Below are 15,948 nucleotides of genomic sequence, written 5' to 3'. Positions count from 1 at the left end.
GACCAAAATTAATTCTTCATATAACTTTTGAATTAACTTTATACCATAAATAATTTTAAAGTTCTTAAAAGAAATGTGGTAAAATATTACACAAAAAATTTCAAGGAGAATTATCAATTTTGCTAACTTTTACAGTCATCTGAAGTATTTGGTATAGTCCTAAGTTCTTTTGAAAACCGGCCCCTGACATATCATGCATATAGATTACTCACTGTAGAATTTTAGGATTCTTGATGATACTTTCTACACTTAGTCCCTAACCCTTTAACATTCAGATATGTACAATATACTCACTGCAGAATTTTTGGATCCTTGATGATACCTTCTACACTGAGTCCCTGGGATTGTAAGTAAGTAGAATTCAGGCTTTGGAGGAAATACTGGAGCTTTCCCGACTCCACGAAGGTGTCAATCATATTCCCGAACACGATGATCATACAAGGCAGGGCGGCGCCATGACACAGGGCACAGAACGATCCCAGGAACATCAGAAACACATCCAAACAGTCTGCATACTTAAACTAGTAAGAAAAGAACAACATGCATTATTACGACTTTAAGTGATCTTAAACTCCACTCTAAATATGCTAAATTAATCCTTCCTAAAATTTCTGCTTACACGGTAGTTTATAATTTACAAAATAACATATGTATTTCCAAGTAGAATTCTATCGGGTAGAACGTTGAAGTCCACACTTACGATTTCACAAGTGCCGACCATTTTCTGGGGTTCTTTCTTCTCTTTTTCTTTCTCGTCATCTTTGCCCGTTTTAATTTCCACTTTGTCCATGTCCACTGTGGACGCTGTTGCTGGGCGACCATTAACGGCCAACTCCCCCTCTCCCTCAGAATCTACAATACAAGTTATATCTCCTTATTAAAACATCAATGACATAATTCTAACAGATTTCAAGAAACTTAAACATTTTTTAACATTTCTTTGATGTAGTGTCATAATTTATTGTTTATTTCTTCAAGATTCACTGCTTGAATTATCTTAGTCTTTCACAACAATGCATAATAATTTATTTTGGGGGATTTACACACATAAACTGATCGAACCTTTTTTCAATTCTTGTTCATAAACAGGATTTAAGCTTTTTAATCTAAATAATTTTATGAATTTCAAGTTTATATTATTAATACCTATAAATAAATTAAGGGACAATGACAACGAACAAAGTCTTATCTTAGAGATTCATGATTTAATTATTGATTCCTTATAATATAAATATCTAGCAATTATATTTAAAAATGTATTTTTAAAATAATTAAAATGCTAATAAGCTGATTCCTATGTACCCCCACCCCACCCCGGGTAATAAAAATGAATATGTCCTTATAGTTAATAAATTATAAAACATTTAAAAAGGCATTGTATTAAACTGGTACCCCTTATCTTTTTTCATTTAATTCATCTTTTAAAGAGACCACATGCATGAATTGAATCCTATAATAATTATTTTAAAAGGTGAAATAAATAAAGATTTTCTTCTATCATTATCTTATTTTCCTTGTCAGTTATCGCAACTGAACAGGAAAAAAATCATTACCTTATTTAGTCATGTGACCGAATTCTTCAAATACATTCAATGCGTTCAATATCTAGTACTGTGACCTAGAGTTTAAATACCGGGACAATGCCCTCGTAGACACATGGTGTAAGATTGCACCACGTTACACAATCAGTGTATAGAATTCCTGTTTTATAATGTTTTTACAAAATCACTGACTGAATTCTGTATTATTTGCTTGTAAAAGGTGATATTCAAAAGGTATAATTTTAAATAGGACTCTAATTCATAAAACTTAAAATTAAACTTTTAGCTGTAAAAGAGAAAAAATAGTTAATAATTGTTAATTAAAAAAGAAGAATGGTAGCCAAAAGAATTTATGTTCCTTAGTTATAGACAGAGTTTTTTTTTTTCTCAAAGGCAGGGTATACAAAACTGTAAAACCCCGGAGCCAGCAGAACTCCTAAAAGCTGATTTCCTTTTGAAATTTAAAGAATGTCAACTTTTAATTGAATTAAATCTCTATAATAAAAACATTCAAACCTCTGACAGAATTTTTCATTTCCCTTTTTTACACCTGACCATTCTTCACATACCCTAGCAGGGAGATACCTGTCGTACATATGTGAGATATGGCAGGCACCCATTTCCTGTGTGTGTATCGATTCTGATCCAGAAACATACCTGTGTGTCTAGGAATTTCAACTACACCCCAATACACTAACATACACATTGAAAATTTTACGAATTCTTATCACTGAATGTTTTAGAATACTTGCATAATGTTTTCAAAAAATATACATGTACATGTAGCGATTATCATTACCTACCCGGTACATCTGCAAAAATATTTTTAAAAATTGTATGATAAGATAGAGCAAGAGAGAGAGAGTGAGAGAAAGAGAGAGGGGGGCAAGAAAAAGAGAGAGAACCAAAAACAATAGTTTTAATGAAAAGTTCTTGAGAAGGGAAAGGAGTCCGAATGAAGATTGGACCAAATCTCGATCTTAATAACAATATGATGATTGAATTCATGGATCCACCCCCGTGTTAGGTTAAGGGTAGTTAAGGATGACATGTGACTTCTTCCTTACCTTTTCCAGCACCTTTTCCATTCATTTCCATGCTGTTTTTGCCTTCATTAAGCCATGCAAATAAAAGAAACATGAACCAGAAGTCTCTGTCGAGACTGTAGCTCTACTGGTTTGTACTTATCAAAAACCATTGCACTATTTTATGTATCTTTGTGTAGTCTACTTGTGTGCCAACCTATTTTGAAATCAAACTAGAACTGTAGAAGGAGTAGCGTTTTTAAGGAATTTCACAGAAAATTCTATTTTTAGTAACCATGGTAATACCGTTAATCGAAATCAGAAACAGATGCACTATTCTATGTATCTTAGTGTAGTCTACTTGTGTGCCAAGTTATATTGAAATCAGACCAGAACTGTAGAAGGAGTAGCGTTTTTAAAGAATTTCACAGAAAATTCTATTTTTAGTAACCATGGCAAAACCGTTCATCAAAATTAAAAACTGATGCACTATTCTATGTATCTTTGTGTAGTCTACTTGTGTGCCAAGTTATATTGAATTCAGACCAAAACTGTAGAAGGAGTAGTGTTTTTAAGGAATTTCACAGAAAATTCTATTTTTAGTAACCATGGCAACACCGTTCAACAAAATCAAAAACCGATGCACTATTCTATGTATCTTAGTGTAGTCTACTTGTGTGCCAAGTTATATTGAAATCAGACCAAAACTGTAGAAGGAGTAGCGTTTTAAAGGAATTTCACAGAAAATTCTATTTTTAGTAACCATGGCAACAAAGTTCATCGAAATCAAAAACCGATGCACTATTCTATGTATCTTAGTGTAGTCTACTTGTGTGCCAAGTTATATTGAAATCAGACCAAAACTGTAGAAGGAGTAGTGTTTTTAAAGAATTTCACAGAAAATTCTATTTTTAGTAACCATGCCAACACCGTTCATCAAAATTAGAAACCGATGCACTATTCTATGTTTCTTTGTGTAGTCTACTTGTGTGCCAAGTTATATTGAAATCAGACCAAAACTGTAGAAGGAGTAGCGTTTTTAAGGAATTTCACAGAAAATTCTATTTTTAGTAACCATGGCAACACCATTCATCGAAATCAAAAACTGATGCACTATTCTATGTATCTTAGTGTAGTCTACTTGTGTGCCAAGTTATATTGAAATCAGACCAAAACTGTAGAAGGAGTAGCGTTTTTAAGGAATTTCACAGAAAATTCTATTTTTAGTAACCATGGCAACACCGTTCATCGAAATCAAAAACTGATGCACTATTCTATGTATCGTAGTGTAGTCTACTTGTGTGCCAAGTTATATTGAAAACAGACCAAAACTGTAGAAGGAGTAGTGTTTTTAAGGAATTTCACAGAAAATTCTATTTTTAGTAACCATGGCAACACCGTTCATCGAAATCAAAAACCGATGCACTATTCTATGTATCTTAATGTAGTCTACTTGTGTGCCAAGTAATATTGAAATCAGACTAAAAATGTAGGAGGAGTAGCGTTTTGAAAAATTGTTTACAGACAGACGGACAGACAGACGGACAGACAGACAGACAGACAGACAGACGGACGGACGCCGGACGCATTACTATCACATAAGCTCTTCTGGTCTCTGACCAGTAGAGCTAAAAATCACCAAGCATGCAACATTTACACCATCACAAGCAGCTAGAATTCAACAAACACATGTACATACATTGTAAGAAAACTGAAATAAAAAGATCTACATGTAGATTCGTAGAAATGGTTCATGAAATTCTACAAAATCATACAAAAAATCATAATGATAGTGAGTCAAATAGAGAAGCTATACATGCAAACCTATTAGTTTTTAGTAGCTTTTACAATTTTTATGTTTGAGCGAACCAATTTTTTTTCCCTGAAGACAAGCAGTTATTAGTGACAATGCACAGCAGCTGAAATTATTTGACAGATCAAATTCAGAATCCTTTGTGTTATTCATGCACCCTAAAAGTTTGACAGAGTTCATTTACCTCCCTTTGAGGGAATTCTATAATGTTGACAAGGGTCGCAAGATAATATTTTCTTCCCATTCTTTTCAACAGGAACCTGACACTTATAAGAGTACAGAGAGAAAAGTGCCAATCTTTATTGATTAAAATGAAGGCACACATTGCCTGTCACATCCTTTATCTTTTGTTTACATTATTATATTCAGCAACCTCCTCCAGCAGACAAACAGCAAATCTTTCCTTAGAATCCCCCCATCTTATCTATGTAATTTATAAACAAAACCACACTTTCCTTAGACAAGACGACTTTTTTGTTTATAATAACAAGAGCCTGACCTCAATTCATATTAAAAAAGATCAATACCTATTTATTAAAGTTCGTCTCATCAATGGTTGCTTTGCTGAAAAAAAAATTCTACTTACTCTCCATACTGCTGTTCGTTCTTAAAATGGTCCCATGTATTCCCAATCCTTAACACTACTAAGCACTGATGGATTCAAATTTCCCAGAAGTATGCAAAATCTGAATGATTATGCAAAATACCCACGGATTTCATCAATCACTTAAAACGGCTTTGAGTAGTTTAGTACACATACACCAAAACAGTTCAAGGTATACAAACAGCTGGAACAGGTTTCACAAATTTTCAGCGAGAGGATTTGGTGAAGCTCAATTTCTTGATGCTGAATAATTACAGGTATACGTAAATATACCCACGTGGGGTGCTAATATATTTAGAACTTGATCGAAGTAAACAAGGTTTTAAAATGAACATCTCGTTGTCTGTGTCCAATACCCTGAAATGTGACCTTGTTCTTTTACACCTGAGCAGGTAAGTATAGGAAATTCAGGGTTGAAAGAAAAAAATCGACAGACAAATGAATTAAACTTAAATGCTAGTACACACGGTTAATTTACTGCGTAAAATTTTCTTGCTTTACATGCTAAATGATAGATTCTATTAAATTTTTGCATGCAGTAGAAGTATTTCTATTAATACAAGAAATAAGGACATGCAGATGAGTCATTGACATCTTAGACCCAAAACAAACAAAGAAATCTATATTAATATATGCACGTATTAACTGGGAATGTTTAAACTTTTTTTTTCACCCACCCCTTTTTTTGTTCAAAGTTTACTGACAAACAGACAGACTTGAGACACTGCATGGAAACCCTGCACTGCCATTTAGAGTTTAATCACCTCAAAACTGTTTATGATGAAAATTTATGTATGAATGCATCAACTGATTTAAAATACTGATTTATTGATTCATCTTAAAGATTTTCTGCACAACCACTGAGGTATATATATATTTTTTATATAAAATGCCCTTGATGTGAGAAATTAAATTATTTAAATTTTGTCACTGAGGCCAGCATGAAATAACATTTTGTTTATTTATCAAATACACACATCCTGTCGGTAAGGTTAACGTCCATTAGAAATTCTTCAATCTAGAGGAGGTAAATAAAATCATTTAAAAAATGTCTCTGAATAACTTCATAAGTTAACTGTGTTGGTACTATAATTAAGAGAAAGACGCACCCCCACCCCCTTTAAAAAATTAACTTCATTTAATATTCCAGTACAATATGTATTTATTATTTTATTTTTTCTAAGTTAGCTTTGCTAGATAAACACTTTTGTAATGAGATAGCTATAAGTTTCCAAACAATTTAAACATGTTAAAGGAAGTCAATCTACCTGGGTATAAAAATATCAAAGTTGTGAATAAAAATCTGGCTGTGACAGCAAATAATTATACAGTAAGCATCAAATAACAGGCTCGGATAACAGCGGGATGACCAGAGTAATCTTCTGATATAAGGTCGGGAAATTTCAGCCAGTCACCAGAGCATATCGAGAGCTCCAGTTTATCGTTCTAAATAATAACTCCTCAATGCACTTTTTATTGCCCCACTCCTGCATTTCCGCACAATAAGCAGGAAATTATTCTTTATTGCAGATCAGGATTTACGATATTTCTATGTTTAGGAAAGATGCAAGGTGTCCCAAATTGTCTTATCTTTTGACCATAATCAGCAAAAGAAGCACTTTTTATTTAACCACTCCTGCAAATTCCCAAATATTGAGCAGGAAATTGCTCTTCAGTTATGATATTTCTATTTTTAGGAAAGATGCAAGGTGTACATGTCCTAAAATCATCTAATTTTTAACCATAGTCAGCAAATGACAGTCATTCACCTGAAGAAATTGTATTAACTCTGGGAAAGACATCCACTCTAACTGATGTTCAAAGGTTTTATAATATACCTTGCTTCCTAGAAAGTTCATATTTTTTCAGTGTGATGCTCTAGCTTGTTTTTCTTAAAAATTATAGTCATAATGAGTTGCTATCAATTTATCAAATGATATGTGTACTACCTGTATTATTATTTATAGACGATAATCGTCAGTCTTCACTTCGACCTTACCTGACCCCTCGTTGGAGGTCGGCGTGTAGCCAATCAGCTGGGGCTTCCCCGACATCTTAAGTACAAATGCACCAGGTTATCTCTACAAAAATACCAGAACAAAATTAATTCATAGAATAAGGTCATATTATAAAAAAAAAATAATTACTGAAGATGCATTTGACCTCTATCCTTGATGTTTGATTCTAAACTGTATTTAGGCCAGTTCCTCTGACCTTGACCTTTAACCTTGATGTTTGACCTTCTCTTAAGCTTTGACCATCAGCTCAAGATACAACAAAATATAAACTTCATTTGAGTTTGTTCAAGCCAATTTCTAATGTTGGGGCAAAGAACATGAACAAAATGCCAGACCAAATAAAATTTGCTCCCAAGTTTCATTTCTGTTTAATAAGAAGTGCATAAGTACTACATTTGTATAAGCAAATTCATAATTTCATTCTCAAAAAATTGAATACTGCTAAACTCTTTCACATTCATTTAATAACTTTCCAAAGCGGCCATACCTTTCTAATATAAACCAAATCCAATTCTGAAAAATTCTACGAATGTGAATGTACATAACTCAATCCCTTTATTTAAACAAGCCTATCAGAATCCTAACGGAGTTCCAGAGTGTACCTCCTACATAACACAGAATATAAATAATTACCAGGATCCCTATAGCTATACAGCTAGGTCACAGTTCTCGATATTAACCTTTAATATACTGATATCAGAGAAATGTCTATTCATTGATACATAACAAGCAGTGATAAGTGCTATACATTATAACAAATTATAACATACGGATGATACATATTTACACATCATACACTTACAACATGATACACGTTGAATAGGATCATGTAAATTTTTACACACAGGCAAAATTGAAGAAATTTTTAATATCTTCTTTAATTACAATGCAAAAAAACATACAATTACAAATGCTTGTGTAAAAAGATACTACCTGATTGTGCAGAGAAATATTCTCCAGACCAAAGTATAACCTGATTGTACACAGGTGAAGAAGTCACCTATTACAGGTGAATTACTTAACCCGTTATCTGGTTTTAGGAGCTGCTTGTTCAAACAAACCCATCTGTAATTGTAATCGTGTCCTTATATGGCTATAATATCCTCAGAACTCAGCATTAATGATTTGTGTTTCGTATAACAAATGTGATTCAATTTTACACAAGGTTTATATATCCACCTGTTGAAATCTTTCAAACTAACGAATTTTATTTCCTGTACATATCTTGGATATACAAGATTGTAGTTAGATGAACTTGTAGTTAATTGAAAGAGCTGTGACATATGCACATATTAATATATAACATAGCAGTTTTATCAGGCAATCTCACATGGATATTTTGGATCCGGGAATATTGCTATGAGTAATTATCTTTTTGTTAATTATTGTTGAGTGAATATGGAAGTTCCAAATCATGAATGATTCTTGCCCTTGTAAGCTTCCCAGTTATATCATTTATTTACATCAGGAGACATATATACACGTCAATCATCCTCAGTAACAACTTTATAATGCTGACAAATATACAAATATAACAGAAGGACATTATTTTTTGCCATACATGTATCATTAAATGATTAATAACATTTTATTTCTAAATAGGATATGAGAAGATACATGCCTAATTACGGATATTAATTGTGCAAACACACTTGGACAATGAACTTGAGAAATCACAAAGCCTGGTGTGATCACTACTACTATGAAATGATCAATGAATACTTATATAGAGTGTCATCAACAATATCTGAAAAAATCCCTAGTTTACAAATTAATATCGTGACACATCCTCATGATCCTAGGAGAGAAAAAGATCAATTGGGGAAGGAGGAGGGGGTGGGCATAGAAATATCTGTGTTAATACAGGATTTTTTTTCCAATGAACAATAATGAATTTCTTTTTATACAACCATACCTGATAGCTTTTCTGTTAATTGAATAATGAATATTTATGCCTGGTACAGTCTATACTTTATATAGAGCCTATCGCTGACTCACTGCTAGACACAATAAAAACATGCATAATAAAGAACCAATATGAGATAACAATTTTACTCCAACCCTCTGATAACAAGAATTGATGAGAGACTTTATATGACTCAAGTAGCAAAGACTGAGCAATGTCTATAAATATCAAAGTAGGCCAGCAAGTGGATTTCAAGCATTCAAAAGTTAGCTCCCTTGACTGCAATACCAATCACTTCATAAATTCTTTGATCATTAACTTTCTAACCCATGGGATTAATATGTGACAATTTTTATAAATGGCTTTTTTAAAACTCTTTGACATACATAATGAAAGAATGTACATTATGTTCACTCCTTAACTCCTCATCAGACTTCTATCAAGTTTGACATAAATAAGGTAATAGTTAGTTTATACCATACATAAGAAAGTTACAGGTAATGACCGTAATATTTCATGAGCAGATGGTGCACACCAACAGAATTTCCCTTAGATGTGAGTAACTTAAAATATTAACAAATTGATCGCACATAAAAATATGCTGTATTAAATCAAATGTAAAAAGAAATGAAAAGGAAGAATTTGATGTAGTCATATTTACATTCCGTATTTTGTTATGCTTTTGATAAATAATCATGCAAACTACCAGTAATTTAAGTTTAAGCAAGGTGAGGCAGATGACAAGAAAAGTTTCAAGCCTGCTCTCTTTATGTATCAGACAAAAATATATATATTTAAAAACAGCTTAAAGAGACAAAAGGGTTATATTTTTATAACATTAAATGAGACAAGAGGCCCAAGGGCCTTGAATCGCTCTTCTGATGAATTGTACAATCTATCACTTCTATTTGAAGCCTCTAACCTTAAGTATCCTAAGACCCAAGTTGCATCAAATGACAAAGTTTGATGATTTTTAGCCAATAATGACTGAAAATATTTTTAATAATAAAGCTATAAAAAACCATAAGTACATCACAGTGACCTATATTAAGATTGAAATTTTCTGAGGACTCAAGATGCATTAATAAACAAAGATTGAAGATTCTAAGCCAATAAGTATTTGAGATATTTAAAAGTAGGTCACCATGACCTACCTTTTTGTCTACATTCTTTGAAAACCCAAGATACATCAACTGACAAAGTTTGATGATTCTAAGCCAAACAGTACCTGAGATATTCAAAAGTAGGTCACCATGACCTACTTTCTGATCGACATTCTCTAAAAACCAAAGATGTATCAACAAACAAAGTTTAGTGATTCTAAACCAGTTATTACCAGAGATACTTGAATAAAGCCATAAAATGTCGAAAGTAGGTCACAGTGACCTACTTTTTTGACATCATTCTCCGAAAACCCAAGATGCATCAACTTACAAAATTTGATGATTCTAAGCCAATAAGTACCGTAGATACTTAAATAAAGCCATAAAATGTCAAAAGTAGGTCACCATGACCTACTTTTTGGTCATCACTCTCCGAAAACCCAAGACGCATCAACTCACAAAGTTTGATGATTCTAAGCCAATAAATACCTAAGATACTAAAATATAGCCATAAGAAGTCGAAAGTAGGTCACAGTGACCTACTTTTTGGACATCATTCTCCGAAAACCCAAGATGCATCAACTTACAAAGTTTGATGATTCTAAGCCAATAAGTACCATAATTACTTAAATAAAGCCATAAAATGTCAAAAGTAGGTCACCGTGACCTACTTTTTGTTTGTTACTCTCCGAAAACCCAAGATGCATCAACTCACAAAGTTTGATGATTCTAAGCCAATAAATACCTAAGATACCAAAATATAGCCATAAAATGTTGAAACTAGGTCATCGTGACCTATATTTTGGTCGACATTTTTCAGAGTCACAAGATGCATCTGCTGACCAAGTTTGATGATCCTAGGTCTGAAGGTAATCAAAATATGCCTTTTAAATAATTCGAAAACAAATGCCTGTAAAATTCAAAAAGTAGGTCACAGTGACCTACTTTTTCATAAATATGATTTAAAGTCCCAAGATGCATCAATTAACAAGATTTGATGATTCTAAACCTCTCAGTGTCTGAAATAATTGGATTAAATGTTTTAAGAAGAATTAGTCATAAAGTTCAAAAAGTAGGTCACGGTGACCTACTTTTAAGCTGACGTTGTTCAAGGACCCAAGATGCATCAACTGACAAAGTTTGATGATCATAGGCCTTAAAGTGCCCGAAATATGCCTTCAAATCAATTTGAAAACAAATGCTCACAAAATTTAAAAAGTAGGTCACCGTGACCTACTTTTGAGTTAACATGATGTGAAGTCCTGAGATGCATCAACTTACAAGATTTGATGATCCTAGTCCTAATAGTAAGCAAAATATAAACATTTTTATTATTTGTAAATTTAGGTCAACTTTGAAGTGACCTTGAGACCACGCCCTTTGCCCCAGGGTCATGCCTTGAACAATTTTTAATCTTCAACATATCCTGATCCTTGTATGTAAGTTTGGTGAAAATCTGCCAAGTGGTTCTGGAGAAGAAGATTTTTTAGCAACCAGTACTTTTGGTTTTGTTTTCCTGATTATCTCCCCTTGTTTAAGGGTCTCAACCCTTATTTCAGTATAAATGGTAGCCCTTGGGCCAAGGATACCCTGTGACAAATTTGACAATAATTGGCCAAGGGGTTCGTAAGTTATGGCCCATAATCTAAAAAGTTAACGCACACCGCACGACGCACACCGTACAAATGGCCATAGCATTAGCTCTTTGAGCCTTTGGCTCAGAAGAGCTAAAAATGTATTTCTGGACTTGGAATAAAACCCTGGACCCTTGCATGACTATCATTAGTTAGGTGCTCTACCCACTGAGCAACCCAGGCCAATATTCACAGTCCAAACCAATACATTGCACCCTTCTTAAAGTGTCTTCACTCAAAGTCGAACCCTGAACACCTGTATCACTGGTCCAGTGTTCTATCAACTAAGTAGTCAGAAATAACCTGCCATTTTCCAGAGGTTTTTTTTTTTTTTTTACGATTTTATCAAAGGCCCAAACCATTTCAATATTATTAATAACATGTAGTGCATAATGGAATACAAAAATGGGGAAGGAGAAAAATTTTCTGCGATCAATATTGTCAACACCTTATCAGGCATGCAGACATCTACACTGGTATGATCTTCCGAAGAAATACGTTAATTATTTCAGCAGAAATCGTTCACCTCGGCTCTTGATGATCGTGAAATTTACATCATTGATTAAAAATCGAAATTGAAATCGCATGATGTAAATGCCATAGCATTTGACTTCTTTGTTTGATGTAAGGATACAAAACTCATCATGGTCATTTATGCAATCATGCAGACTGGTCATTAAAACAGGTCAAGAGCAATGATTAGGCAATAAAATAAATAAAACAAGAGATAATGGTTATTTTTATGTCTGTTACATAGCAGAGTACAATATCACTCACCTTTCATTCAAAGGTCGCAATAAAAATGATTTATTCTGCTGACAGCTCTGTCTTTATCATGATCATGCCGCCAAAGATTGTTTTGTGCAATATCCGGAAATTGAAAAACACGTACAAGAGTGGAGCGTGTTCCGCATCCATTCCGGAAAACGTTTCGGGCGATGACCTAGAGTCTATAGATATATATAAATACATGTAGGCCTACAAGTATATCATGAAAATACACCCGTGGTTCAGAATTTCAGACACGAAGAGGGCACAAAAGTCTTAAGATTTCTATAATATAGAAATAATTATATATACAAACACAACTAAGGTTTCAATTCATAGGCGTCGGAACCGAGGGGGGGGGGGGGGCTAAGGCCAGGGGCTTAGCCCCCCTCCCCACTTTTTTTGCAAATATAACGTTAGATAATTTCTATGCATTGAAAATAGGGATTGACCTATTTTTGTTGGTTTAGCCCCCCCCCCCCCGGCCCCCACTTTCAATTTGCCCCCCCCCCCCCAACTTTCAATATTGGCTTCCGAGGCCCATGCAATTACAAAGAGCAAATTCAAAGAATTGTGGTCCCGCTTTCGGTGTCTTTGAGTGTGAGATGTCTTTTTTTAAAGGTTATTGTGTCAAATTTGAACGCCCTTTCATATGTCATTCATAACTGAGTTATCACCGAAGTCAGGGACCTATAGGTCTCTGCCGAATTTGATTTTTTTTAATTAGGTCAATCGTGAAGGTCAAGGTTAAGGTCAAAATCATAGTATGCTCGGAAATATCTTGTCACATGAATTGCACATATCAATCATGAAAACCTCATCTCTTCTTAATCAAAAGTTATAAGGAAAAATGACATTTTTTAAAATATGGTCAAACTTAAAGGACAAGATCACAAGATCAAAAATCATAGTGTATTTAGAAAGGTATTGTCACAAGTAATACGTACATTACATGAAAACCCTATGTCTTCTCATTCAAAAGTCATGAGCAAGGCTAAAATTTTTTAAAAGAAGGTCAAACCTCAAGGTCAAGTCACGAGGTCAAAAATCATAGTGTATTTAGAAGGGTCTTATCACAGATAATACACATACATGTATTTAATATGAAATCCCTATCTCTTCTCATTCAAAAGTTAAGGCCATTTTTTCTATACTTTTAATTTACTATCATCATAATGAAATGCATTTTCATTGAAAGCTAGTTGCCCAGTCCCCTTCATCTTTTTTGATCCAGTATAATTAGATGTTTCTGTTCTCTGTTCATGGACCCTAACCCCACTTCTATAAGTCATTTTTTATGTACATGCATGCCACTGAAGTTTCATCAGTCACTTAAAACATGTTTGCTAATTTATTTCTTTAATACTTTTTTTTTAATTAATCAAAAAAAAAAAAAAATGATTTTGTTATATCTTGTTCAGCCTGTACGAGGGTTGTCTGTAAAGTTCGTGGACAAGCATGAATTTAAAACAAAAACGGGGTCATTGATATTTATTATTAACATATTTATAATCCTTTACTAAATGTGAATTACAAAATGAAAATTTATATTTAATTTCAAATATATACTTTGTTATATCTTGTTCAGCACGTACGTAAGTTTTGTTTTTAATTATAGTCAATTGGAATTAGACCTTCGATGCTGATGCATCCCAAACTCATGTAAAAGTTAATTCTTGGCTAATTCTATAATATAAAAGTACAATAAATCTAACTCGTGTTTGTTTCATAAATTGGGGTTTTCATGAATCTGGTTTCAACAATAAGAGGAATCAGACGGACAAATTTATACCCTAATAGCTACACCCGAAGTACAACATTCACCGTCAGAAAAATCAGTCAGAAAAGTTATGTTGAGATGCATGTAAAAGATTTTTAGCCTTGTCGTGATTTGAATTTCGCTCGTTTAAGGATTTTTTAAAAATATTTAAATTTAATTATTTTTGCATAAAAAATATTTGAGAGTGTTCTTTTATCTGTATATTATGGTGTTCTGCAGGTTTCAATCATTTCGCCCGGTCCATTAAATCAAAATTATTACCGGACATTTTATGTCTAAATATATTATATCAAAAAGAATTTGATGTATTAGCAATGGAATTCAAACAAACAGAAAAGGGGGGTTGAGATCTTTCACCGGGCTCACAATATATCACCCCAATCTTCGGCCAGAACATTGTACCCTTCAGGTGTCGGAATATTCGTATTGACGAAAAAATCAACATGCATGCAGACGTATAATGACATTGGCTGGAAAAATGTGTAACTTTTGAAATATGTGTTATTAGGTGGATTTTGTTTTGTCAAACGAGAAAATAAAACTTGACAAGCAAAAAATTCCTATTTCGAGGGGGTGGGTGCACGTGGGTAGGGGATGGGGGTGAGATCGATCTTCTTTTCAGTATCATTTTTTTTCTATACTGCAACAAACAGTGCATGGGAACGGCCTTTCAATAGACCCAAATTTTCAATCCCTATAATTATGTCTTTGTTAAAAAAAAAAGTGGGGGGTTTACCCCCAACCTCCGAATCCGACGTTTATATATATATATGTATTGGTCCTGTGCCAGAAACATATACTCGTATATGTATATCAGTATTTAAGTTCAGAATACTGGATTTTCGATTCCATTTAAAAATGGCGATGTTACGTAGACGTATGTACCCTCGTTGCTTTTGCTATATATAACATATCTTTGAGAGCTTCAATAAAATCTGAAGAGTCCGAAAGGCATGTACTAGATATTAGACCAAAAGGAACATTGTTCAATAAACTTATGACTAATGGATTCTTAATCATTGCAGTTTGTCTTTAGTATAAAAACCCTCTGTATGTTCATAATACCAAACATAAGAATTCATCATTTGACAGGAGATACTGGATAGGATATAGATCTATGTTCAATTTGTAATGGAGGTTTGTATACCTTTCAAATTACACACAACAGTAACAAATGAGTTATAGCATCCTTATATACTAAATACAGGATGCTATATCTCATAATACATATACCTGAATTTAACTATATATAGAGATAGCGGTGTCCGTCAGTCTGTCTGTACGTCTATCTGTCACGCTTTGGGGGTACGCATGCGTGCCTCTCTTATCTGAACTCATCCTATACCACTGAATGAAATTTAATAATATTTTTCAAAGATTCTTTATTACATAATGCCATTGTGCACCTCCTATTTTACTTTTTGATCTGACGCTTATTTCGGGTCTCCTAGAGCAAAACATGCATGGACTTTGACGTCGCAGTAACGTCGCAAGCCAAGAAAGCGAAAATTGTGCCCATTCTATTTCCACAAATTATAGAATGGATACACAACCCGTGGCTTGCTATGATAGAGCCGGAGTAGGTGCTGGCACGAAAATGAACCTTCACTGCATGCTCATAGGCCATATTGTCGAGAACAAGCTATATGCAGCCCCCCACCGGCACGTGGTTGTGTTTCAATATGAGTGAAACAACATAGCAAGTGAACTTTAAACAAATCTTCATATAATAATTGCGATTGCTTTGAAAAATCCT

General features: G+C 33.6%; 1 protein-coding gene across 7 annotated transcripts in view; it reads right to left on the bottom strand.

Moving 5' to 3' along the window:
* The window catches only part of LOC134262028 (ATP-dependent translocase ABCB1-like), a 30,375-nt gene extending 17,841 nt beyond the window's left edge, over positions 1-12,534 (bottom strand). Inside the window, exons 1-5 of one of the 7 annotated variants that reach the window (XM_062744414.1) lie at positions 12,422-12,534; positions 6,983-7,064; positions 2,609-2,650; positions 701-852; positions 295-521 (exon numbers count right to left, since the gene is read on the bottom strand). In XM_062744414.1, the coding sequence (XP_062600398.1) occupies positions 295-521; positions 701-852; positions 2,609-2,650; positions 6,983-7,037 (476 nt within the window). In that variant the 5' untranslated portion in view covers positions 7,038-7,064; positions 12,422-12,534. Of the gene's footprint in view, positions 1-212; positions 253-294; positions 522-700; positions 853-2,057; positions 2,284-2,608; positions 2,651-6,982; positions 7,065-7,488; positions 7,606-7,934; positions 8,134-8,916; positions 8,938-12,421 lie in introns of those variants that run through there. The other 6 variants (XM_062744425.1, XM_062744409.1, XM_062744420.1 and 3 more) reach the window with 6 other exon arrangements.
* Between the last annotated feature and the right edge of the window lie 3,414 nt (positions 12,535-15,948).

Source organism: Saccostrea cucullata, unplaced genomic scaffold (assembly GCF_032062105.1).
Source record: "Saccostrea cucullata isolate Sc308-1 unplaced genomic scaffold, CSIRO_AGI_Scuc_v1 ctg356, whole genome shotgun sequence".
Taxonomy (NCBI): Eukaryota; Metazoa; Mollusca; class Bivalvia; order Ostreida; family Ostreidae; genus Saccostrea; species Saccostrea cuccullata.
Note: the sequence above shows the minus strand (reverse complement) of the source record. Positions and strands in the feature narration are given on the sequence as shown.